The 24,818-nt window shown below is 38.0% G+C and overlaps 4 protein-coding genes across 5 annotated transcripts; 3 read left to right on the plus strand and 1 right to left on the minus strand.

The window, feature by feature from the left end:
• Position 1: 1 nt before the first annotated feature.
• LOC103442079 (uncharacterized) lies at positions 2-1,669 on the minus strand. Its single transcript, XM_008380826.4, has 2 exons — positions 1,196-1,669; positions 2-990 (listed from the first exon to the last, which is right to left on the minus strand). The coding sequence occupies exons 1-2, from the start codon at positions 1,613-1,615 to the stop codon at positions 118-120; spliced, it is 1,293 nt and encodes a 430-aa protein (XP_008379048.3). The 5' UTR covers positions 1,616-1,669; the 3' UTR covers positions 2-117.
• Positions 1,670-1,855: 186 nt separating this feature from the next.
• Positions 1,856-9,797, plus strand: LOC103442078 (alpha-mannosidase At3g26720). Its single transcript, XM_008380825.4, has 27 exons — positions 1,856-2,417; positions 2,501-2,675; positions 2,771-2,890; positions 3,028-3,111; positions 3,196-3,267; positions 3,378-3,491; positions 3,614-3,714; positions 3,794-3,887; positions 3,988-4,155; positions 4,261-4,350; positions 4,821-4,886; positions 4,978-5,034; positions 5,394-5,613; positions 5,730-5,869; positions 6,208-6,276; positions 6,367-6,426; positions 6,558-6,629; positions 7,055-7,102; positions 7,206-7,325; positions 7,599-7,664; positions 8,070-8,182; positions 8,319-8,403; positions 8,639-8,749; positions 8,822-8,917; positions 9,009-9,056; positions 9,164-9,232; positions 9,326-9,797. Exons 1-27 carry the CDS (start codon positions 2,026-2,028, stop codon positions 9,539-9,541), a joined length of 3,066 nt encoding a protein of 1,021 aa, XP_008379047.3. The 5' UTR covers positions 1,856-2,025; the 3' UTR covers positions 9,542-9,797.
• A 385-nt stretch (positions 9,798-10,182) lies between these two features.
• On the plus strand, positions 10,183-18,403 carry LOC103442701 (probable alpha-mannosidase At5g13980). Its single transcript, XM_029107614.2, has 29 exons — positions 10,183-10,751; positions 10,847-10,930; positions 11,132-11,220; positions 11,308-11,482; positions 11,603-11,722; positions 11,917-12,000; positions 12,099-12,170; positions 12,266-12,379; positions 12,655-12,755; positions 12,840-12,933; positions 13,026-13,193; positions 13,284-13,373; positions 13,663-13,728; positions 13,836-13,892; positions 14,178-14,397; positions 14,511-14,650; positions 14,868-14,948; positions 15,116-15,175; positions 15,263-15,334; positions 15,454-15,501; positions 15,598-15,717; positions 16,163-16,228; positions 16,699-16,811; positions 16,919-17,003; positions 17,172-17,282; positions 17,376-17,471; positions 17,645-17,692; positions 17,849-17,917; positions 17,997-18,403. The coding sequence occupies exons 1-29, from the start codon at positions 10,548-10,550 to the stop codon at positions 18,222-18,224; spliced, it is 3,075 nt and encodes a 1,024-aa protein (XP_028963447.2). The 5' UTR covers positions 10,183-10,547; the 3' UTR covers positions 18,225-18,403.
• Positions 18,404-19,099: 696 nt separating this feature from the next.
• LOC103411107 (uncharacterized) lies at positions 19,100-23,343 on the plus strand. Of its 2 annotated transcripts, none has more exons than XM_008349762.4 (9): positions 19,100-19,579; positions 19,791-19,843; positions 19,963-21,270; positions 21,571-21,659; positions 21,911-22,013; positions 22,110-22,214; positions 22,304-22,421; positions 22,708-22,884; positions 23,055-23,343. In XM_008349762.4, the coding sequence occupies exons 1-9, from the start codon at positions 19,360-19,362 to the stop codon at positions 23,210-23,212; spliced, it is 2,331 nt and encodes a 776-aa protein (XP_008347984.3). In that variant the 5' UTR covers positions 19,100-19,359; the 3' UTR covers positions 23,213-23,343. The 2 variants fall into 2 exon arrangements, with proteins under 2 accessions (XP_008347984.3, XP_008347985.3); XM_008349763.4 differs by having other exon boundaries at positions 19,159-19,579; positions 23,058-23,343.
• The last annotated feature ends 1,475 nt before the right edge of the window (positions 23,344-24,818 follow it).

Raw genomic sequence — 24,818 nt, forward strand, 5'->3', positions numbered from 1 at the left:
GTAAGCATTCAATCGCAGCTTTGTTAGAGAAATACATCATTACATTACACGAAAATGAAAATGGCAGTTTACTTAACTCTGAAATGTCACATGTCCGTCTATAAGTGAAAAATTTATTCACTCATCGAATTCCAAACTGGTTTTTGTCCGGTATTGGCGTCCAGTTCTCTGTATGCTGCTTCTTCCATCCGTTGTTGTATCCGGTTCATCTTCCTCCATTGCGCAAACATCTTCGTTATCCTCCGCTGCAATGGCAAGTGGCATCACTTTACAAGCCGCAGATTCCCTTCTATCACCTCCTGGTCTCTCTGACTCCCCATCGTATTCTATCATTACAGCATCGCTTGATTTCTTTCTCGGTATAAATGTGACAGGTTTTGAAAGATCAACAGAAGCATCCTCAGCCTGTGGTTCCATAGAATTTGATTTCCTCACCAGATTAAGGAAGTCCATATAGGCTTGCTTGTTAGACTCCTCATCTACATCACCTGATGAATCAAACGTATAATGCGTATATCTTGAAGGATTTCGTATATAATCCGGAACTGCAGGATTTTCATTTGAATGAGTTTCTACAGTAACATCTTTGGCTCCCTCACCCTCTGCATCTTCATTACTTTTGCAGTTAGAGTCAAACCGGACGCGTTTTTGTGTTTTAGACGAGTCTAATTGATTATCATTCTTCCTCTTCAGAATCGACTTCGGGTTGGGAGCATCTTCAGAGATGTTTTCAGCAGCTATGGCAGATGGTGCACCGTTCCCAGAACCCCTGAGGGAGTCAATTTTTTGAGCTGCTTCAGCATCTTGTTGGAGCCTAATCTTAGCTGCCAGGTGATTGGCACGTGGGTCTCTAGTGAAATCCTTGATGGAACTAGGAACCTCATCTTGAGTGTCTATGTCGATACCATAGTCGTTGACATCCCTCATATACAAGCGATCTCCAGCAGTTTCCTTGCCAACAGCCACTTTGTCATATCCATCTTCCTCATCCTGCATACACAAGAAAAATACAGGTTAGGTTAATACAGGCAGTCCCAACCCTCAATCATCATTACAATTTGATTCAGCACTTATTTAATGTTCACAGGAATTAGGATCAATCATCATTACAATACTGATTTCGGATTTGCTCAAACATCGAATTACACTACATAGTGATGGCATGATAATCTAATCAAGATAGAATGATAAATACCTCGAAGTCGAGAGTACAGTCCCAGCCGATTGAGGATTTAATTTCCCACTCCTCTTCGTTGTAGTCGTCTGGCTTGGGCTTTGTTGCAGGCTGAGTGGAAGAAGAAGCAGATGCATCTTCCTCCTCGTCTTCTTCTTTGTCTTCCAAGTCGTCGTCAAGGTCTAGAAGGTCCTCCTCCAGGTCGTCACTGAAATCATTCTTTGACTTTGGCTTTGATTTTGAGTAGAAGGGTAGGGGTTCAGCTTCGGGTTCGGGGCTGCCCTTGTCTCTGTTCCATTCCCTCCTCTCCATTTCCTCGTCTGTTAGGGACCATAGCGAACTCAGAGACGACGGTGGACAGCTCGATGGCGACGGCGATGGCAATGAACCGGCTAGCGAGCCGAAGATTTTGCCTACTCGAACTTTAAACGTGTCTTCCATGGTTGGGATTTCGAATTCTGAATTCTGAAAACCTCAATTAGGGTTTAAATGGGAAACCTATGGATTGCACCGACCATACTACAACGGCACATCCCGATTTGAGTGGGCCTAATCCAATTTTGGGCTACATATTGGAGATTGCCATCAATAGCCCGTGGGTTAAGCATGGGCTGGACTTGTCATAGGATAATAAGTGAAGAAAATTTTGTGTATATCCGTTGGAAATTAAAAAATAATTAAAACCAAACCATCACTTTCATGATCATCATCATTAAAATGACACGCGCCAGACCTCCGGTACTAGACAAGAAAAGAAGTTCTCGCTTTCCGGTGAAGCAAGTCCAGTGAGAGAGACCGATCGCTTATTGATATGCTCTTTCAGGCAATCTCTGAGTAAATAATTTCAGTATATGGCTTCTACCGCTGCGGCGTTGTTTCTGTTCACGGCGGTGACGGCGGTCTTATTGGCTGGGTTACCGGGAGCAAAATCGGAGTACATAGCTTATAACACGACGGCGGGAATTGTCCCCGGAAAAATCAATGTTCATTTAGTTCCCCACTCTCACGACGACGTCGGGTGGCTTAAGACCGTTGACCAGTACTTCGTAGGCGCCAACAACTCAATTCGCGGCGCTTGCGTTCAGAACGTCCTCGACTCTGTAATTTCGGCTTTGCTGGAGGAGAAGAATCGGAAGTTCATCTATGTCGAGATTGCATTCTTTCAGAGATGGTGGAGACAGCAAAGCCCGGCCTTGAAGGCTAAAGTCAAGGAGCTGGTCAGCTCTGGTCAGCTCGAGTTCATGTAAATATTTCTTTCTTTGCACATTTTTTTAACTCAATTGTTACTTAAATTCTTAGAAGCATTTTTTGGTTTGGGTATTGAAGAAATGGAGGAATGTGTATGCACGACGAGGCCACCCCGCATTACATGGACTTGATTGATCAGACAACTTTAGGCCATCAATTTATTCTGAAAGAATTTGGTCAGGTTCCTCGAATCGGCTGGCAGATTGACCCTTTTGGCCACTCTGCTGTTCAAGCTTACCTGCTTGGTGCTGAGGTATGATATGTAATCTACCCACTTTTTCTTTCATCAATCATCGCTTATTGGCTTATTGCAATTGGAACTTACTAGAAAATTAATGCTCATTGCAGTTAGGATTCGATTCCCTCTTTTTCGCTCGAATAGATTACCAAGATAGAGCTAAGCGACTCCGGGATAAGACTCTTGAATTTATATGGCAGGGTTCTAGATCCCTTGCTTCATCTTCGCAGGTCATCTTTCTTTAATTTCCACAGTATTCAACTTGATAACACACTTTTCTTTCTCTGTTCCTAAAGCACATTTATAAAAATGTACTTTCAGTTATTTAGAATTCATTGGCTCTCTGTGTTGCAAAATTCATTTGCAGATTTTCACAGGCATTTTCCCCAGACATTATGATCCCCCTGATGGTTTCGTGTTTGAAATAAATGATGTGTCACCCCCTATTCAGGTACGGTTCCTAAAAGGTTCATACAATGCATTTTTTATTTCTTGAGTCTTGAGCTCCTTTTTCACTTGGGAAATTTGTATGAAGGATGACGTTCTCATGTTCGACTACAATGTTCAAGAGCGAGTCAACGACTTTGTAGCAGCTGCTTTAGCACAGGTAGGGCCTAAAACAAATTGTATTAACTATAATGTTTTTCTGTTTTCCCTCTGGCTTCTCTTACTTGATTATCAGTTGCATTCAGTAAATAATTTTTTTTCCCCCTTTAGGCTAATGTGACAAGAACAAACCATATTATGTGGAACATGGGGACAGATTTCCGCTATCAATATGCATATTCATGGTTCAGACAGATGGACAAATTCATTCATTATGTCAATCAGGTACTTATAGTACGGCGTCTAGACAATGAATGTACCAAGAAGACTTATATTGTTTCATCCCAGCCTTTAAACTATGAGATTGTAAGTGATAATTTGAAAATTTGGTTTCATTTGGAAAATAGGATGGGCGTGTCAATGCATTGTATTCAACCCCATCAATCTACACTGATGCAAAATATGCGACAAATGAACAATGGCCTCTAAAAACTGATGATTTCTTCCCGTGAGTTTAACAAATCTTTCCTTTTAATCCTACTTATCATACATTTCTAAGTCTTTGTATTAAGCGGTACCAATTTCAGGTATGCAGATAAACCTAATGCATATTGGACTGGTTATTTTACAAGTCGTCCAGCCCTTAAAGGTTATGTCAGAAGTATGAGTGGTTACTATCAGGTAAGATCTCCCGTCTCTTTTTGTGATGTGGTTCTAGTGTCAAGTAGGTTGGTCCTTATAGGTTTTCTAACTACTATTGCTTTCCTTGTTCTGCTAATAGGCAGCTAGGCAATTGGAATTCTTTCGAGGCAGAAGTGATTCTGGACCAAACACTGATGCATTAGCTGATGCTTTGGCTATTGCTCAACATCATGATGCAGTTAGTGGTACAGAAAGACAGCATGTTGCTGCTGATTATGCAATGCGACTGTCAATAGGCTATTTACAGGTCAAAGTCACTTTATCTTCCAATGTTCCCATTACACTTTTTCTTATCGTTGTTGGTATTTATTTTGATTTAATATGTAAATCATATATTCATATCTCTCTGCAGGCTGAAAAGGTGGTTGCTTCCTCTCTTGCTTACCTTTCCAAGTCAGAATCAAGATCCGGACAGGAGCAAACTGTCACAAATTTTCAACAGGCAATATATTTTAAAACTTAGCACGAATTTCTTTTATACTATGAAGGTTGAAAAGTGTGTGCACTGACTCTTTATAAAAAAATTGAAATTTGAAAAGTTCGTGCACTGGAAGAGTAGACAAATTACGTACAGTGGTTGAATTTAAAACTTGTACGTGCATGTGTATCTTTTATGCATACTATGCTAGCAAATCCTTATCCACAAGGGGTAAAAAGACATTTGAATCATTATATCCTTTTGTTTTTGGTATTTTGGTGAAAATTTGACAGGGACAGGACATAAACCAGTTGGTAGCCACACCACTCCTGTGAACAGGAGATACCAAGTTCAAATTACCCCTTCCCCAATTGTCATAACATTACTATTTTTTTTATAAGATCATAACTTTACTTATGAAATCTCTTTTGTACATTATTTTCCAAGAACTGAGTTGAGCATCTATTTAATCCGGCATATTGATTTGTTGGCAGTGTCCTCTCCTAAATATTAGTTATTGTCCTCCATCAGAAGCTGTCTTGTCTAATGGAAAAAACTTGGTAAGCATGCTATAACTTCTTAAGCTGTATGCTTACGTCAAACTACTGGCCTTTCATATCATTTTAACATCATACGGAATCCTCCTTGCAGGTTGTTGTTGTCTACAATCCACTTGGTTGGAAGAGAGAAGAAGTGATACGTATCCCCGTGAGTACTAATTTTACTTCTTCTTTCTTTCTTTAACCTTTAATGATGTGCTTATTGATATTATATCTGATCATTGTCTCTTATTGACAGTTTTAATGTTAATCAAGTCTTCTTATATCATCCATATCTTTCATCATCTTTTTGCTTTTCTTAGAGCCATGACGTGTATTTCTAGCAACTTACGATGAAAGGCACCATTCTGTACTTTGTTTAATAATCCGATAAATGTAGATGTTGTATCATCTGAAAGAGCCATCTTTTTTATGGATTAAATTTTACAGTGCTTGTTGGAAATTAACATAACCTTAAAATTTGATGGTCACTTCTATGTGGCTGACTGCAACACAAATTTGTTACAGATTTCCAATGAAAAGGTTACTGTTCAGGATTCCAGTGGAACAGAAATTGAAGCTCAGCTTCTACCCCTATCAAACGCTTCTTTGAGGTTAAGGAGTTACTATGTTAGAGCATATTTGGGTAAAACTCCAGGTGAACCACCCAAGTATTGGCTAGCATTTTCAGTGACAGTACCACCAATTGGTTTCAGTTCTTACATTGTCTCAATTGCAAAACAGACAGGTTAGTAATGCTACTTACATTGTAATGCATTGTTCATCTACAGCTGAACAAATTTATCTTGCCCTGTCACACTAGCAAAACATGTTATCTTATATTATTTTACTTTTGAGATAAAGGTAGTGGTTCAACTGTTTCCAAAGTATACTCGTCAGAGAGAAGTATGAATAAGACCATAGAAGTTGGGAAAGGAAGTTTAAAGCTGCATTATTCTGCAGATGAAGGAAAACTTGCTCGTTATGTTAATAGCAGAAGTCAGGTAGGCTTATGTTTTTTTCTTACTCATACTTTTATGTTGAGTTAATATCATTTTCTTTATCCCTTGGCGTCTCTTTTGTAGTCTAATAGCATGCTCACTGCATAGTTTTGACACTGCATAAAAGCAGAAGTTTATAGTTTCATTTCCTTTTCCTTTTCATGTTCCCCAATTCATATATATATATATATATATATATATATATATATGTCTTTGAATCTTAATTTTTTTCACTTAATTCAGGGTGCACCTTTTAAAACATTGATTTTCACTTAATGTGAGTTTCTGATTGATGTATCAATAATGCTAACATTTGTTATGTAATATATTTTTAATTGAAGGTTACATCATCTGCTGAACAATCATATAGTTATTATAGTGGAAATGACGGGACTGACAAAGATCCTCAGGTGGTAACATACAGAATATCTTGTAGCTTTCATTGTACTTCAAATATTTTTGTGATTGATTATCATTTGGGATTTTAATTCTTTCTGAAGGCGTCTGGGGCATATGTGTTTCGACCAAATAGCACAGTTCCTATAAAGTCTGAACGGAAGGTAGTCAAATATATTAGCACTTGACCAAACTTTTTGTTGATGAAGAATGATCTTTTGCTCCTGATTTTTTTTTTTTTCAATTTAGATGAACTGAATGACTGAGGTTAAGCAAAGTTTTAACCTTTTTCCAGGTTCCTCTAATTGTCATGCGTGGTCCAGTTCTAGACGAAGTACATCAACAGCTCAATCCATGGGTATCTCAGGTGATTCAATTGCCAAAGAAAATGTAGTTGATGCTCTATGTTTATCAGCAAACCTTCTTAACTTTTGCAGTTCCGATTAATTAGGAGACAAATGTTATGGTCCTTACTCTAGATTTTCCTCTTTTTTCATTTGCATAAGAAATTCTATAAAAAGTTCACCTAGGTGCCTTGATAAAAAATCTTTTGGGTGTCATGCAATGTACATTAATTGAGGTTTTGCAAATTTCCATATGAATAGGTGAACTTTAGTGTAATGGTTTTATTTGATCCTATAATACTCTTCTTTTTGGTGCATGCACAACACTTAAACAATACGAGAGTGAGTGAGTTTTTACCGAGGAAGTGCACTTGTTTAAATTTTTTTGGATAGTAACTATTGCAGAACAAGTTGGTACTTATATTAACACAATGCCACGCACAAACAGATTACAAGGGTGTACAAGCAAAAGGATCATGCTGAAATTGAGTTCACTGTAAGTTTACAGTTGTGTACTGATGTAGTTAAAAGATAAACAAATTTTCATGTTGTGGTTATTATAGAACTTGTCTTTTTAACTGTTATGGTCATCACTTTAGATCGGGCCTATACCTGCGGATGATGGGATTGGGAAGGAAATCACAACTCAAATTACAACAGCCGTGAAGACCAATAAGACATTCTACACAGATTCTAATGGCCGGGACTTCATTAAACGGGTATTTTGATACTTGTTACCGCTTAGATCTTATTGTTTATTGTTTAATATACTGTGGTCTTGGAAGTTTTAGTTGCATCATTTATCACTGTGACAAATACAGGAACATCCTATTTTGATGTTCTCACAATAATTCTTAACCTGGCTATTTTGCCAAGTTTAAATTTCATGGATGGATAACCAGATATCTTGGAAGCTGCAGTATGCATAAGTTTGTTTTGGATTACATAGTGTTTCAGGGTAACTTAATTTATTCCTTTCAAATGACTGGCAGATTCGAGATTTCAGGACAGATTGGGACCTACAAGTGAACCAACCAATAGCTGGAAACTATTACCCTGTATGCTTCCTTCTGTGGCACACTTCAACTTTGATCTATTATGATTGCAGTCCATATTAGTGTAGTATGCATTAGTATTAGAGGATCTCTTGTTCTCTATTTCCTCAGTTAAGCCAGAAGCTCCCTATGGCCTGTTAAATTAAACTTTTAAGCTTGACATTGTAATACAATTATCAATCCAATCCAATCCAATCCAATCCCATGATAGCTTGGCTCAAGTGATTAAGTGTTGTTTCAGGTTATATAAACCAAAGATGTTGATTTAGGTAGGATTAAACCTTTAACGCAAGAGCCAACCCACTCCATGCCATCCCTCTCTCATTTATGTTACCCCCATTTGAGCTTGACTTGAATCTGATGTTCTCCTCATCTTTTTGACTTTTTCTCCTTTAATCATTCTTTCAGATTAATCTTGGAATTTATGTTCAAGATGGCAGTACAGAAGTTTCAGTCTTGGTTGATCGTGCAGTGGGAGGAACTAGCTTGGTAGATGGTCAAATAGAGCTGATGCTCCACAGGTGTCCATCAACTTTGCTTTCTTTCTATTTGAAGAAATAAATATAATGCTTGTTATTCTACTGTAATGCATATTACTTAAATTATTAGGATTGCTTGCATTGTCGTTATCTCTAGTATGCTTCTGTTGTTTTGTAGGAGGTTGCTTCATGATGATACCCGAGGTGTTGGTGAGGTACTGAATGAAACAGTTTGCATCCCTGAGAAGTGTGAAGGTTTAACTGTAAGTATACCTCTTGAGCTACATCCCCAAGCATGTTTATCATAGCATATAATAATTATTTTACTCCACCAGCTTGGGATGGGAAAAATTTGACATTCAACCGTATGGATCTTTTTAAAGACAATTAGTTTAGAGCTGGAATTCAAAGAAAGACCTCTTCCTCCATTCTCCATTCAACGGTTTTCTTCAGCATAACATGATATTGAAATCATGTTGGCGAAATGCAATTGTGCAGATCCAAGGGAAGTTTTACGTGAGGATCGATAATCTTGGAGAAGGTGCTAAGTGGCGTCGCACGCTTGGGCAAGAGATAAATTCTCCGCTTCTTTTGGCCTTCACAGAACAGGTGAGGAAGTGCTTGAAGTTGATCAAGTGCTATCATGCCACGATGCTCAAATGGTGAAATTTCTTCTTGCAGGATGAAAATGATTGGGTGAATTCTCATGCATTGACTTTCTCTGGAATTGATCCTTCCTATGCTTTACCAAACAATACTGCTGTCATAACACTCCAGGTATTTCGGGGGATGCATTATGGGCATGTTTCTGATATCGGTACTCCACTCCATATTGTAATCTGGTTTGTTGCTTTCCTGAACATTGCAGGAACTTGAAAATCGGGAAGTACTCCTCCGGCTGGCCCACCTATATGAGGTCTCACTTTCTCTCTTACTCTTCTTGGTTTTAGTTTGCAGTAAGTTTTCACTTCAGTGCTAGATATTCGAATTCATAATTTTTGTGGCTGTTTGATAAATTTGAAGATTGGAGAAGACAAAGACTATTCTGTACTGGCGAATGTGGAACTAAAGAAGTTGTTCCCAACAAAGAAGGTAAAAGCAATGGATAAGCGCGTGATTCCCAGTACTGAAATTGAATGATCTTTCTTTTTAGTGAATGATTAACTTGGTTCTATTATTTTTCAGATCAGCAAAGTGACAGAGATGAGTTTGTCGGCCAATCAAGAAAGATCTGAGATGGAGAAGAGGAGGTTAGTATGGAAAGTAGAAGGTTCCGGCCAAGAGTTCAAGGTGGTGAGGGGTGGACCTGTCGACCCTGCAAAACTGGTAGTGGAACTAGCTCCAATGGAAATACGCACTTTCATTGTCGACTTTGATCACCTCCGTATGTATGGTTCGTGAAAATGAAGGTTTTGTGCCTCTCGTACAATTGCATCGGAGTTGCGTTTTGAGGGCGTCTGAGTGTTCCAAGGGACACTCAGTCCTTGTTGAAGAGTTGTTTAGTAAATGTATGTATAGCGTAATAAGAATCTCCATATATGAAGGGAGAATGGTAGTTTGGTTAAATTTCCAGAAATCCGAATATGTTAAACTTAAAAACAAGTCGGAATGTCGTGGGCGAATAACAAGTTGGAACCTTCCTTTGAGAGTGCTTAAATGTCTTGTTTTGTGAGTGAAAAAATGATAAGTGACATTTGTAAGTGAATTTTTTTTTTTTTTTTCAATTCTAAGAAAAATTATTGGTATAATATTTGGATACCCACTATTTATGTACTCATCTTCTGATTTGGATACCCACTAAAAAAAGTATCAGGTGTTTTTTGTTTTTTAAAGTATACAAAAAAATCAGTAAACAATAAAATAGGCGTTAAAATATCGTTGAATAAAAAATAAAAAATAAAAAAGTAAGTACTCAACAACGAGTGTCCAAGTCCTACCCATTCTCGAAGTTTTGATTTTTGAAGTGAAAATAAAAATTTGAAAACTAACAAATAGAATCTCCTTATCCGAATTGAAATAGTAACACGTAAGTGGAAAAACATGTGAGTTTGGTGAATAAAACAAAGAAAGCCACTCATGAGCCATGAGTCATGACCTACACAGGAGTAGATAGAGTAGAGTAGAAGAGAGTACACTTTAATAAATAAATAAATTCTGAAATGATTAGAAAAGTCGGACACAAACACGTTGAGTAGCATTATTGGAAAATTAGAGATGGAAGGTTGATCGATGAGCGAGTGATCATCGCCTCTCTTCTCTGACTTCTACCTTCTCTCTTCGACGGTGTGACTGCTGTTAACTCTCAATTGCTCTTGTTTCTGGAAATTACTCACTTTTTTACTCTTGAGAGCAGCTGCTGAGAGCTGACCTTCATCGGAGGAGAAGAGCCTTGCCAGTGCTACCGCTAATGGCGGCGACTCCGTCCCTCTTGTGCTTGCTTACGTTGCTCGTCGGATTTCTAGTCGTCGACTCCAAGTTTATTGCATACAACACTTCCCAAGGCATAGTCCCCGGCAAAATCAATGTCCATTTGGTCCCTCACACCCACGACGACGTTGGCTGGTTAAAGACCGTTGATCAGTATTATGTTGGCTCCAACAATTCCATCCAGGTATTCAGGCTTTTTGAATGTTTCTTATGGACTCTCTGAGGGTTGTTTGTTTCTTCTGATGATTTGATTTCATATTTTCAATGGATGGATAATAGGGGGCTTGCGTGCAAAATGTGTTGGATTCTTTGGTTCCTGCTCTGCTGGCTGACAAGAATCGCAAATTCATTTATGTCGAACAGGCAACCCTCTTTCTCTCTCTTTCTTTACTTGCTGCTGCTTCTGCTTCCATGTCGTATGATTCCAAATTGTAACCGTACCTCCAATCTTACCCAGTTTATATATCCACGGTTAAAAACTGGCACTTGGTACTTACTGCAAGATGATTACATAACATATATAACTTGTATGTCTTGCTGCTTAATCAATGCATTGAATTGCAGGCATTCTTCCAGCGGTGGTGGAGAGATCAGAGTGACTCCGTCCAGAGTATAGTCAAGCAGCTAGTCACCTCGGGTCAATTAGAGTTCATGTAATCTAACATGCCAAAAACTGCATTAGCAGGTCTCTTTTCATTGTTTTGGTACTAACGCTTTTTTATTTTTTACCGTTGCTTCAGAAATGGGGGAATGTGCATGCATGATGAGGCTGCAACACATTATATTGATATGATAGATCAGACGACTCTAGGGCATCAGTTTATTAAAAGGGAATTTGATGTGACTCCAAGAATTGGTTGGCAAATTGACCCATTTGGGCATTCGGCTGTCCAGGCTTACTTGTTGGGAGCAGAAGTAAGCACACCTTTGGTTTTACCTTTGAACACAAAATTTCTTTTTTCTATGCAAAGAGTACAGCATTCTGAAATTGGCCAGAGCATTTTTACCGTGGACAACATTTTGGTGTTGATGTAGGTTGGATTTGACTCACTTTTCTTCGGGCGAATAGATTACCAGGACAGGGCTAAGCGCAAAATTGAGAAGAGCCTTGAATTTGTTTGGCGGGGTTCGAAGAGTCTCAGTTCATCTGCTCAGGTGACGAACTAAGATTGCTTTATGTTTTATATAGCATTTTTACAAATGGGATTCTGGACTTGCGCATATCATGATGGATATGCTTCCCTTTAGTCATTATTTAACACTAGTAGTGTAAGTTTTCTTTTTCTTTCTTGGCACCAGAAGATATTTTCTGTGCTGACTAACTTTGTTATTCTTCTAAACTGTTGCAGATTTTTTCTGGTGCATTCCCAGAGAACTATGAGCCTCCATCTGGTTTCTACTTTGAAGTTAATGATAATTCCCCAATTGTTCAGGTAACATCGTGATTCATAGACAAGTTTTTTAATTTTCCTTTGGTTTATTGAATATTTGCATGTTTGAATTGTTAAACTTAATCGCTATTCTGTTGAAGGATGACATCACTTTGTTTGATTACAATGTTCAAGATCGTGTTAATGACTTTGTTGCTGCTGCAGTAGCACAGGTACGTTACCTGGTTATCGTCAGCCAAATGCTCTTTTCTTTTTTCTATCATATGGGGCATTATTTTAGTGGCTGACAACAATTACTTATTCTCAGGCTAACATAACTCGAACAAATCATATAATGTGGACCATGGGAACAGATTTCAAGTATCAGTATGCACTCACATGGTTCCGACAAATGGACAAGCTCATTCATTATGTCAACAAGGTAATAATCGCTTAATGCGTTAATGATTCTGAACTGGTTTTATAAAATTATTACAGTCTCATTTTTAATGCCTCTAGGAAATATCTGAGTTAAAATGATAAACTGGATATTTTTTTCAGTCTATTACCTTATTTATCTAACACCCCCCCCCCCCTCTCCTCTTCCCAAAAGACAATCTGTCCAAAGATGCAAACTGATTAGGAATTGTCTTGTATGACTTTTGTTGATTTCTTTTATGATTAAAATCCAATTTTCTTTTTTTGGCCACTTCCAAGGATGGACGTGTTAATGCTCTGTATTCTACTCCATCCATATATACGGATGCAAAGTATGCTACAAATGAATCATGGCCAATCAAGACAGATGATTTCTTTCCGTGAGTTTTTATTTTATTTTTTTAATCTTCCCCTTGACATATCAACTAACCGTACTGTAGAAACTGAAGTATGCACCATACCAGTTATGCAGATCGTACAAATGCTTACTGGACAGGGTACTTCACAAGTAGACCAGCCTTGAAACATTACGTTAGAGCAATGAGTGGCTATTATTTGGTATATTCTTGTAACTTTGCTATGTATCATAAATTAGTGTTTCCAGTTTGATGACAGATCGTCATATATGTATGTTTCTCTTGGATAACAAGGCTGCCAGGCAACTAGAATATTTTAAAGGAAGGACTGGTTCAGGGCCCAACACAGACTCGTTGGCAGATGCCTTAGCAATTGCTCAACATCATGATGCAGTCACTGGTACAGAGAAGCAGCATGTTGCCAATGATTATGCAAAAAGGTTGGCGATAGGCTACACGGAGGTACGAATTAGCTTTAACATCAATGTTCTTTTCAGTCCTCACTCTATTTGACTCAAATTTTTCATTCGCTTGTTCATTGTCTTTGTGCAGGCCGAGCAAGTAGTTGCCACGTCACTTGCTCACTTGGTTGAGTCTGCATCATACACTGGATCTGTAGATCCAACTACAAAGTTTCAACAGGCAATTAACTACGAGCCCCTAAGCTTGTATGCTATTTTTATATCATGTTACTTGACCTTCAACTGCATGGCTGGTGATAATTTGGATTTTGAACTTTAGTATGAGGTAGTAGCATAGATGAATTTAATTACTCTGTTTAAGATGAATATGCCAGTAAAGAAGGATTCTTTATAACGTAAACAATGAAGTAGAGTGAGTGAAATTTCAAATTCAAGCTAAGAAGAACAATTGATCTCTCTATCATATTTTCTTCTCTTTTTCATTTACTTTGTTTTCATTGATTCTCCAGTGCCCACTTCTAAATATCAGCTACTGCCCTGCATCAGAAGTGAATTTATCCCAAGGGAAGCAATTGGTAAGGAAAATAAAGTATCTAATGCCATCCTCTCAAGTGTATCAACCAAGTATGACTTTATATTCCACCTGTGAAATATATTTTCTGACGGTGTTTCTCGTCTATAGGTTGTCGTGGTGTACAATTCCCTTGGATGGAAGAGGGATGATGTAATTCGAATTCCTGTGAGTACTTCCTTTCAAGTTCTATCTTAGTGCTTTGTGAAATGTGTTAGTGTTTCCTCTCCGTTAATATAGAAATAAATAAATATAAGCATAAGGAGCAAAATCCTTGCAAGTGCCTAGATTTAGTTTATATGTTAACCAGGGTTGGTGAAGTCTAGCGTATTTGGGTTCCTAAAGTTCTATAAATTGGCCACCTTATAATTTATATTGTTAAATGAAACAAGCCCATGTGAATGCCAAGTTGATAATCAATAACTCACTTCGTGATATTTACGAATAATGCAGGTTATCAATGAAGATGTCACTGTTCATGATTCTGAGGGAAGAGAAATTGAATCACAGCTTCTCCCACTAGATGATGCCCATGTGGGCTTAAGGAACTACCATGCTAAGGCATACTTGGGTCAAACACCAACAAAGACACCAAACTATTGGCTTGCATTTACAGTATCCGTGCCACCACTTGGTTTCAGCACATACACTATCTCAGCTGCCAAAGGAGCAGGTCCGCTCCTATAATGGCTTTGAAATTTTCTTTTTTGTTAATGGGAGCATAGATGGAATCTATTCTTGCTAGGAATCTTAATTTTTCATTGATTGTTTCCCTTTTGGGTAAAGGTGCTGGTTCCACCAGATCATCTGTACAGACATTTCAAAGTAGGGAAGAGTCCACTATTGAAGTTGGTCAAGGAAATGTGAAACTCACGTTTTCTACAAATCAAGGCAAACTGACCAATTATGTCAATAGAAGAAGCTTGGTAAGTAATGCACCTAACAGTCGCGTAGTTACTATACCTGATGATTGCATTTCCTTATCCACCAGTATTTCCTTTTTACATATTTGTTTTTGATTGGTGTGATTCAGTGTCAGGTTATCGACGTTGTGATAGCTCTCTTAATCCAACTGCCAAAAAAGGCAATGGAATAGAAAGACAAAATTGTTGTAGCTAACTCAATTATTCATTTCTTTTGAAGGTTGAAGAATTGGTCGAACAGTCTTACAGTTTTTATAACGGATATAATGGCAGTGATGATAAAGCTCCTCTGATTCCTCAGGTATATATACATGCTGATAGAAGTTGTGCTCAGTTGCAATATTTCTTATTTTCTATTTTTATGTTTTCAATTTGAAGGACTTGAAAACTGATGATTAAGTGATCCTTTCTATGGTATCTACTTGTTTCAATATAAAATGTTTTATTGTTCTTTTTCTGTTTTTCTAGAATGCTGGGGCTTATATCTTCCGTCCAAATGGCACGTTTCTCATAAAACCTGGAGAAAAGGTGTGTTCTTTTACCTTATGAAAAATAGTTTAGACTCAGGCATAAGTTGGGAGATTGTTGATTAGCAACTGTTGTTTAATATTTCAGGCTTCTCTGACTGTCGTGCGTGGACCAGTAATAGATGAAGTACATCAACATATTAATTCATGGATATATCAGGTGCCAAGTGCTTGCCATCTCTGTATATGTTTTTTTCTTTGTTCTATTGCAGCCAGAGGAGCATCATTATTATGTTCTAAAATAAAATCTCAGTAATGTGTCATTGGATGTGTTTGTAGGTCACCAGAATTCACAAAGAGAAGGAGCATGTTGAAGTCGAGTTTATTGTAAGCTTACCAAATAAAGACAAAAAAATAAGAAAGTTGGAATAAAAATTGAAAATCATTATCAAGCCTATTCATTGAAAATCTTTGCAATTTCAGGTTGGGCCATTACCTACTGATGACGGAATTGGAAAAGAAGTTGTAACTCAACTGGCCACTACCATGGCTACCAACAAAACGTTCTACACTGATTCTAATGGGCGTGATTTTATTAAAAGGGTATACTAGTTACTTGCTCTTACAGTAGTTTATCTAGTTGTTTTGATATCATGTTGATGCTCAAAACTTTATAGCATCTCCAAATGAGTTAACAATTTTTTTTCTATACAAGTGTACTTTGCTAACCCATTTGGCACTTTTCTACTTTAAAAATTTGTCACTCCAACCCACTCTTCAGAATTTATCTTCCACTTTAAAATAGGAATAATTACATGCATTCCTCCCTTGGTGGGATGAGCTCATTCCCCCACATGCAAATCAGAATCGTTCAATGTCTTAATCTTTATTTTAAGATCATCCTTACAAAAAATCATTCAAAAACGGAAATTGCTTAGTCCTTCAAATGAATCAAATGAATGGACAATTCATCATTTATATGTTACTTGGTACCTACACCGTTGATTTATTGTTGGCATAACATAATGCAAGGATCTCTTTTTTGCAGATTCGCGACTATAGAACAGATTGGGACCTGAAAGTGCACCAACCTATAGCTGGAAATTATTATCCAGTATGTTTATTTTTCCTTCCTCAAAGTAAACCTCTTTTTTATTTTTTATGTGGATTTTCTTAAATATTTCTTGTATCGACTGTCTAATACTCAATTGTACCATAACTTACTCTGCCCAGGGTGCTGGGGGGTATTTTGCTCTTATTAACTTTCAGTTTTATTAGCAAACTGAGTTGAAGTTTGTATCAACATGTGGTTTGCACTTACACAGTGTTGTGCATATGGCTGAAAGAATACTGTGATCCCTCTCTTTAATTAGTAGAAATTCATGAATTAGAAGACATGATAATTCTATTTCCACTATATCCTTTTAAATAGAATAATAATTTCTCCATCTTAAGATTTTCTAAATCATATGCATATGTTTTTGTGTACAAATTTAGACTCCTTTGCCAGCTGGTTGCCATTGGATAGGTGAGGGTTGTACTAGTTTATTAGCTTCACATTTTTTTTCTATGTTGTCCTTGCAGATTAATCTTGGGATATACATGCAAGATATTAGTACAGAATTTTCGGTTTTGGTGGACCGATCTGTAGGAGGGTCCAGCACAGTGGATGGACAGATAGAGTTGATGCTCCACAGGCATGTTTTTATTCTTAAATAAGAACGACAGTCATGAATGTAACTATTTCATAAAGCATTCAGATTAAAGTCATGATTGGGATTTCCTTGTTTCTCTTACCATACAGGAGACTACTGCTTGATGACTCAAGAGGTGTGGCAGAGGCTCTAAATGAAACTGTCTGTATTGACAACGTTTGCAGTGGACTAAGAGTAAGTACATGCTACCTGCTTTGCAACGACTACTGTGCGGTGTTATAGACCAAACTGGAGTTTTGGTTGCGACCATATCTAGATGTGGTATAACTATTTTGACTATCCTAAGAGTTTAAGGTTGCCTAACTTTTAGTGTCCACCTCTTGCTTCTGTTAAACTTATCAGATCCAAGGAAAATTTTATTTCAGAATCGATCCCCTGGGAGAAGGTGCCAAGTGGCGTCGTACTTTCGGTCAGGAGATATATTCCCCTCTTTTACTAGCTTTTTCTGAACAGGTGAAATTATAAATTACAAAAAAAACATTAAGACATTTAAGTTTTATTTTAGTCTTGTGAGCTGCTCAATAATAGGCGACTCCCTTTCTGTAGGATGGAGATAACCGGAAGAATTCTCATGTAACCACGTTTTCAGGGGTTGGTTCCTCATACAGTTTACCTGATAATGTCGCTCTTATAACTCTTCAGGTACTTCAGGCTTATCTTGAATTTCAGATATTTCTCTTTAGCTTTTTCACTATAATTTTATCTGGATTAGGTGTCCAATTTAACTTTCCTAGAATTTTGAATTGAAATTCGAAACCATAACGGTAGCAGGAGAAAACAGACTTATGATATCCTGTTTTCTTTAATTTCCATAGGAGCTTGATGATGGAAAAGTTCTCCTCCGATTAGCACATTTATATGAGGTTCTAACTTCTCACTCATTCTACTCAACAATTTATATCTGCTCTAGTACTTCATTCATTTGTTTATAAAGTACTCTGTTAGAGCCAGCTCTTCACGTCCGATCCTCCACATTTTATTTACTACTACTGTTTTTTCTTGTTCAAAATGGAGCTCAGATTGGAGAGGACAGGGATCTTGCTGTAATGACAAATGTAGAGTTGAAGCAGCTCTTCCCCAAGAAGAAGGTAAAAGAATGAGCCACAAACATTAACCAGAGTTCATTGTTGAACCCTTTTCTTATAATATTGTGCTTTTCTGGTACAGATTGGTAAACTTACAGAGATGAACTTGTCGGCAAATCAAGAACGGACAGAAATGGAGAAAAAGAGACTCAATTGGAAGGTGGAAGAAGGCTCTTCATCAGAAGCAAAGGTTTCGAGGGGTGGACCTGTTGATCCTACGAAACTGGTTGTGGAACTTGCACCAATGGAAATCCGAACCTTTCTTGTTGAGTTTGACGAAAGCTTCCATCGTTATTTATTTGATGCCTAACCTAATGTGGCTGAAAATGTGGTGGAGGCTTGAGAGGGCCTTGGCTTCTGGAATCCTGGACTTTTGCTGTCATGTAAATAGACGTTTGAGTTATGTTTGTACCGTTGGACAAAAAACATAAAAATCATGGAGCCATGTGATTTATGAAATGAGGTTGTACTAAGTATCAAGTTAGCTAAGCTACTATTGCAAACGACCTGGATACCTTGTTAACTTGTGGCATATAGTAGCTGCTATGTGACTTTTGAAACTCCTGAGTGCAGATTGATCTTGAGGCCGTCGAAGAAATGGATGTCACCTACCCTCCTCAGTAAGTAGCTCACAAGTTTGCTCCTCTTCGGCCTCCATCTTATCCAACATGCTTTGGCTTTTGTTAGAGGAGGCTGTAGGGCGCACATGAGACTATCCTTATGCGCCATATCTACAAAGTCTGCAAAAAGTGTCTTAAAATTAAAGAAAAATAATCACTAACGCGTAACAACAAAGTTTATTATCATACAAAATAAGATTTGGTTGTAACATCTACTTGTATTTAATTCATAGGAAAATTAATGAAAAGAGCTTGAAAACATTAAGTTTTAATGATAAGGACAAAATAAAGGGTAAAATGAATAGTACCATGTTTGACTTATTAGTGTAAAAATGTGGTTTTTCATTAAAGTGAACAGTATCGCGAGTTTTTCGTTAAAACTCCCTTAATTCATTCACCATCTTTATGATCAGATTGTAATTATATTAAGTACATATCTGACTATTAAGTAGTCAGTTCCCCTAAAATAATAGTAATAATACTTGTTGGAGCCTTTCGACAAAACCCCTACCTGAAATAACTTTGAAGACGGGTATATAACTACCGAACAAGGCAACATCCTTCCGAAAAGTTTACGGACCCTCGCTGCAATGGTTCGGAAGGATCTACCGAAGCCATCTAAGCCCAGGGGTTAAATTGTAATCGTAGCGGTGGTCGAACCGATATTCGGTGAAGATGCTCAAGGAGAGATAGGCGGGTGGGGTCCTCTAGCGCGTAATTGCGCTGTCCAATAAATACAAGAAAATAATAAAAGGGGATGGGCAAACGCTTGACTGGTGAGCCGATTAGCGAGAAGAAGAACAAAGTGTTTTTGGAAGAATTTTCATGTCCATCTTGCCCAACCAAGACCAAGGATCTATATCGTCATCTGCCTCTTCAGCTCCCTCTGTAAACCCTAACTCCCAACATGGACACCGCCACCGTCACCTTTCCCTTTCTCAATCTCAGCCCCAGTCGCTGTCTCCGCCGGATCCCTCCCGCCAAATTCTCGCATTTGGATCGCTTCGGATCTCCGACTCTCAATCTAGCTCCTCCGCTACTGGAGGTATCTGATTTTCAACTTCTTCAATCTGTTTCTTGTCTCGTTGCTTTGTTTCTTAGAAAATTAAAACCCTAGAATTTGAGCAAATTGGAAGAATCAATCTTTTTTTGGATGAGTGCAGCAGTTTGGAGTCAATTATTGATCTTCCCTCTGCTCGAAGTTGTTTGATTTTTACTATTTGAAATAGAATGTTGTTTAAATTATTCGTCTGCAGGCCTATCACCACCGGCACCAGCTGCAGAAGATTCTGGTGGATCTTCCCAGCAGGTATATTGACTTCATGTTTTGAACCTTTCGTTTTTTCTGCAGCACCCACGCTTGTTTGATCTGAGAGAGCCATTGAGTAATGACTTTCAGTATTTGGTCATTCCTTGTCCTTTATCTAGGTGAACGAGTTAGGGATGCCCGGGGGTAACAAGACTTTACCTAATAACCACCACGAGACACATTCACAGTGCCACTCTGGTGGAGGTGGACGAGGGGTTGGATCACCCTGGTCTAGAGGGAAAAGATCAGGAACCTTTGGTTCTGGTTCAACTGAACAAAGTATCGGGTCTGCTGCTTCTCATGGAAACTCCACTCATCAAACAGGAAGGAAAGCCCAGCTGATGAATGGCAACCACTTGTTGAATTTTTATTATGACCCCATAGCTCGTCCTCAGCGTAGAGCTGCTCCTCCTCCTCCAAGAAGGCAGCACAAGAGGAAGCCTTACAACAAAGATTTATTTCTTCAGGCTAACTACAAATTTGTGGTGTTAGATTCAGGAAACTACTCAGCTGAATCGATGGATCCAGATAAGATGTTACAATGGGAGGACATCATTTGCGTGAGATATTCCACCCCAACTGTGGTTCAGTGTCCCATTTGTCTGGAATATCCTCTTTGTCCGCAGATAACCTCATGTGGACATATTTTCTGTTTCCCATGTATTCTGCAATACTTGCTGATGGGGAAGGAGGATCATAAAGGAGACTGCTGGAAAAGATGCCCCTTGTGTTTTGTGATGATATCACCTAAGGATTTGTACACTCTATTTGTGGAGAATGTCAAGCAGTATTGTGTTGGTGATACAATAGAGTTTATGCTTCTTAGTCGACAAAAGGATTCATTTACTTTATCCCATAAAAGTAAACAAGAGAAAGATGCCGTTGGAGGTTGTGATGATGAAAACTATGATCCCTTTTCAAAGTTTACGTTTACATCAGATGTAGATCTTTCAGTCAGAAAAGCGATATCAGAGTTAGATGGTTGGTTGGTCAGGGCAGAGTCGGGGCTTGTTGATGACATAGAGAAGCTTCCATATGTATGTGCTGCAATGGAACAATTAGAACAGAGGAAGAAATATTGGAACGAGCACCGGGCTAGCGACAGTAATAAATCTTGTATATATAATGATCATAATAGTGGTTCTATCTTGTCAACTGAAAAATCTGCAAATGGTAACACTGAAGCATCTACATTTGGACATGCAAATCCATCCAATGAAGTCTATGACCGTAATAAGCGTTCAGACAATTTATCTCTGGAGAAGTCGGATGATGGGACTTGTTCAGACAACTCTGTGGATGCAGCTGAATCATTGGAAGGCCATGAAAATGTTTTGTCTTCTTCATATGATGAAAGCAAGGGTGCCCGAGGGGACTCACATGACTCTGGAATTGTAAAGGAGAAGGAATCATACAATTTCTACCAGGTGACTGATAATTAGATATATTATTTCCCATTTTTCTTATTGCAATTATTTTGTTAGGTTGGTTTTTTGGAGAAATAATCTGACATTTTACTAAACTACTCATTGCTGTGCATAGTTGCAACTATCTTTGTCTTGTTTGCGACAGTTGCTTGACTTTTTAAAATTGCTTTCTATTTATATTCCTACTGGTTTGTATTTGGTGTGTTAGTCGGTCATTTGCTCCTCTCTGTCTTTGAACCTTTAGATTGAGGAGAGATTTCAATGTGGTTTTGCTATTTATATTTTATGTCTCTATATCAGGCTGCTGATGGTCAGCACATCATTCTTCATCCATTGAACATGAAATGCCTGCTACACCACTATGGGAGCCATGATATGCTACCACACAGGTATGGTCAAAAGCTTGCTGATTGTTTCTGCTGTATGCATAGACCATGCAAATTCTATGATAAAGTCCCCCTATATTCTTTCTTCTATAGGATGCATATTCTTTACCATTGTACTTGTCTGAAAATTTAGGTATGGTATTTGCAAGCGCGGCATTAAAAGAGGGGAGGGGGACGGGGAGTGCCCTTTTATTAACTATGGGTTCTTCTTATGTCAACTGAAATGTGAAAATAGGTCTAATTTGTTATTGCAGGATAAGTGGAAAAATTTTGCAATTGGAGACAGTGACTCAGACAGAAGCTATGAGGAGGCGCTACCGCTACTTGAGTCATTTTTCTTTAACAACAATACTCCAGGTACCTTTGATACATGATCCGAGTGAGATCACACTATAAGAGCATTATTGTTGCAGGCTGCGTATAGTATCTCATTATAATTCATTCAAATTTCAGTTTTGTGAGATTGATCTGAGTGAGGTATTGTCTCCTGATGCCTTGTCTCCCTTTATGGAAGACATAAAGAAGCGTGAAAAGCAGAGGAAACAACTTGCTAGGAAGGTATTATTAATTGCTTCTTCATTAAATACTGTGTAAAAATAACAGTAGTTTGTTCATGCTTTAAAATTATATGCTATTCCTATTTATAGGAGCAAAGGGAGAAAATGAAAGCTGAATCTACCGTGGCATATCCCATCCCCATAGTAGCAGGTTATGGACAGTCCTTTCATGATGGATCCCCTACATTCTCCATGGATGACTTCGAGGGTAATATAGTGTTCCTTGTATATGCTGTATATCTTTAGACACACGACCTTTTGTAGGCATATTTAGTCAGCTCAAGTAGTAACATTGGGTTGATTTGGAATAAATTTATTGTCCAAATAAGGAAAAACAAATTTGGAGTATGGCATGGCATGCATGGGTGCTCTAAGCTGTTAAATTAATTATTACCCTTTCTTGTTGAAGTTTGCGGATACATATTTGTACATACTGCGGTCTTATGTTAAATATCATTTAACAGTTTATTTGTTCATATGCTTCCTGTGTTCAGCTTTGGGAAGTTCTACAGCGACATCGTCGAGTTCTCCTGTTGTTGGGGAAAGGAAGCTCTTCTCAAGTGTTACAAGGCTTGGTTTTGCTGCTGCGCATGATTCTCCGGCCCTGAAACTAGAAGGAACCAGTTCTCTGAATGGAGATGGTGCAGGGAGAGTCTCTCCCAAGACAAATGGTATATAGCAAAATCTTGTTATACAGGTTGCTTTTTGTGCTTGAGATAATGTGTATGCAATCAAATCTCTTGTAGCTGAGGGATATTTGATCAGGGTCATACTAAGATAATAGTATGTTGTATCTCAAGAGTGTCTGGTTGCTCAACCTTTTCATTTGCTTCTTTGGCAGCAGGTACCCAGAATGCGGGTGTTACGTCATTTGCTAATGTAATCTCCAGAGCTAAGCCTGGTGAAAATATGGACCCGCCCAAGATAAATGAATCGGGAAAGAAGGGAAGGAAACCGAGTCGAGTCCTTTTGTCAACAGCTGGTGGTCGACGTTACTGATGAATTGTCAAAACCTCGAGTACTATAATGGTGTTGTCTTGTATCATATACCTTTGATGACATGAAAGTCAGTGAATGTATGACCATTATGTATAATGGGGTAGATGGAAAAACAAGAACCATTTCTGAAATCCTTACCCTCGTTTCTTTTCTTTTGTTTCTTTTTCTAGCTATTCCGTTTTTCATCTTAAGAAATCCAAACTAGAGAGGCTGAATCAATTGTAAGACTTGTTTCAAAGGGCTTCTTACATTTTTCTTTTTTCTAAATGCGCATGCAGAGGATTCAAAAATGTCGCCAATGTTTTACAAATTGGAATCCGCTAGAATTTTTAATTAATTGATTTTTAAAGTAGAAAAATAGAAAAAAAAATACACACTAAGAATAGGGTGTCTCCCAACTATGTAAGGATTTCAGAAATGGTTCTTGTTTTTCCATCTACCCATTATACATAATGGTCATACATTAGACGACACCATTATATTACTTGAGGTTTTGACAATTCATCAATAGCGTCGACCACCAACTGTTGACAAAAGGACTCGACTCGGTTTCCTTCCCTTCTTTCCTGAATCATTTATCTTGGGCAGGTCCATATTTTCACCCGGCTTAGCTCTGGAGATTACAGTAGCAAATGACGTAACACCCGCATTCTGGGTCCCTGCTGCCAAAGAAAAAAATGAAACAAGGTTTCCTTACCCTCTTTTTTTTGTTCTGTTTCTTTTTCTAGCTATATCTTAAGAAATCCATACTAGAGAGGCTGAATAAATTGTAAGACTTGTTTCAAAAGGGCTTCTTACATTTTTCTTTTTTCTAAATGCGCATGCAAAGGCTGCAAAAATGTCGCCAATGTTTTACAAATTGGAATCCGCTAGAATTTTTAATTAATTGATTTTTAAAGTTGAAAAATAGAAAAAAAAATACATCCTAAGAATAGGGTGTCTCCCAACTATAAATACATGTGCATATATTTTTTTAGAAGTACGATATATGTTTATGAATAAGAGCGAATAAACGTACATAAAAGAGGATAGGATGCACAACAATGAGCATCGATGAAAACTTTGCTGAGAATTTCAATCCAGACGAAGGAAAAAAGAGTGTCCAACACTAACATTACATAAATTACTATCCTCAAATAAAAGATCAATGATTACATCAGGGGTTCCTCAAACCATGTTACTTGTTGTTCTAAAGCCAAACCACTCCGCGCCAATCTATGTGCCACCTTGTTGGCTTTGTTGGCTTCCCATCGAACGTCTGAAAGTCTGATACGTGAGAAAGAGCGGACGGAGTGTGGAGCATCATTTATCACATGCCCCAGAGAAGAAGAGTCCGCTGCTTCCCCTACATTTAAAGCCCGCTAGAACCAAGCTTGCATCTCCCTCAAAATCAAGCATATTTGTCTTCTAAGGGCTGGTTTGGTATTGTTGTGTTTTAAAAAAAAACTGCTTCTGCTGTGCTGTGAGAATAAAGCTGTAGAGTGTTTGGTAAACTTTTTTTTTATAAAAATGCTTTTGAAAGAAAAAAAAAACAGTATTATAGTGTTTGTTAAACTTTTATGTAAAACAGATGTGAAAAAAACTGATTTTTCAAAGCTGGGTTTTG

This window comes from Malus domestica, chromosome 09, assembly GCF_042453785.1.
Source record: "Malus domestica chromosome 09, GDT2T_hap1".
NCBI classification, from domain to species: Eukaryota; Viridiplantae; Streptophyta; class Magnoliopsida; order Rosales; family Rosaceae; genus Malus; species Malus domestica.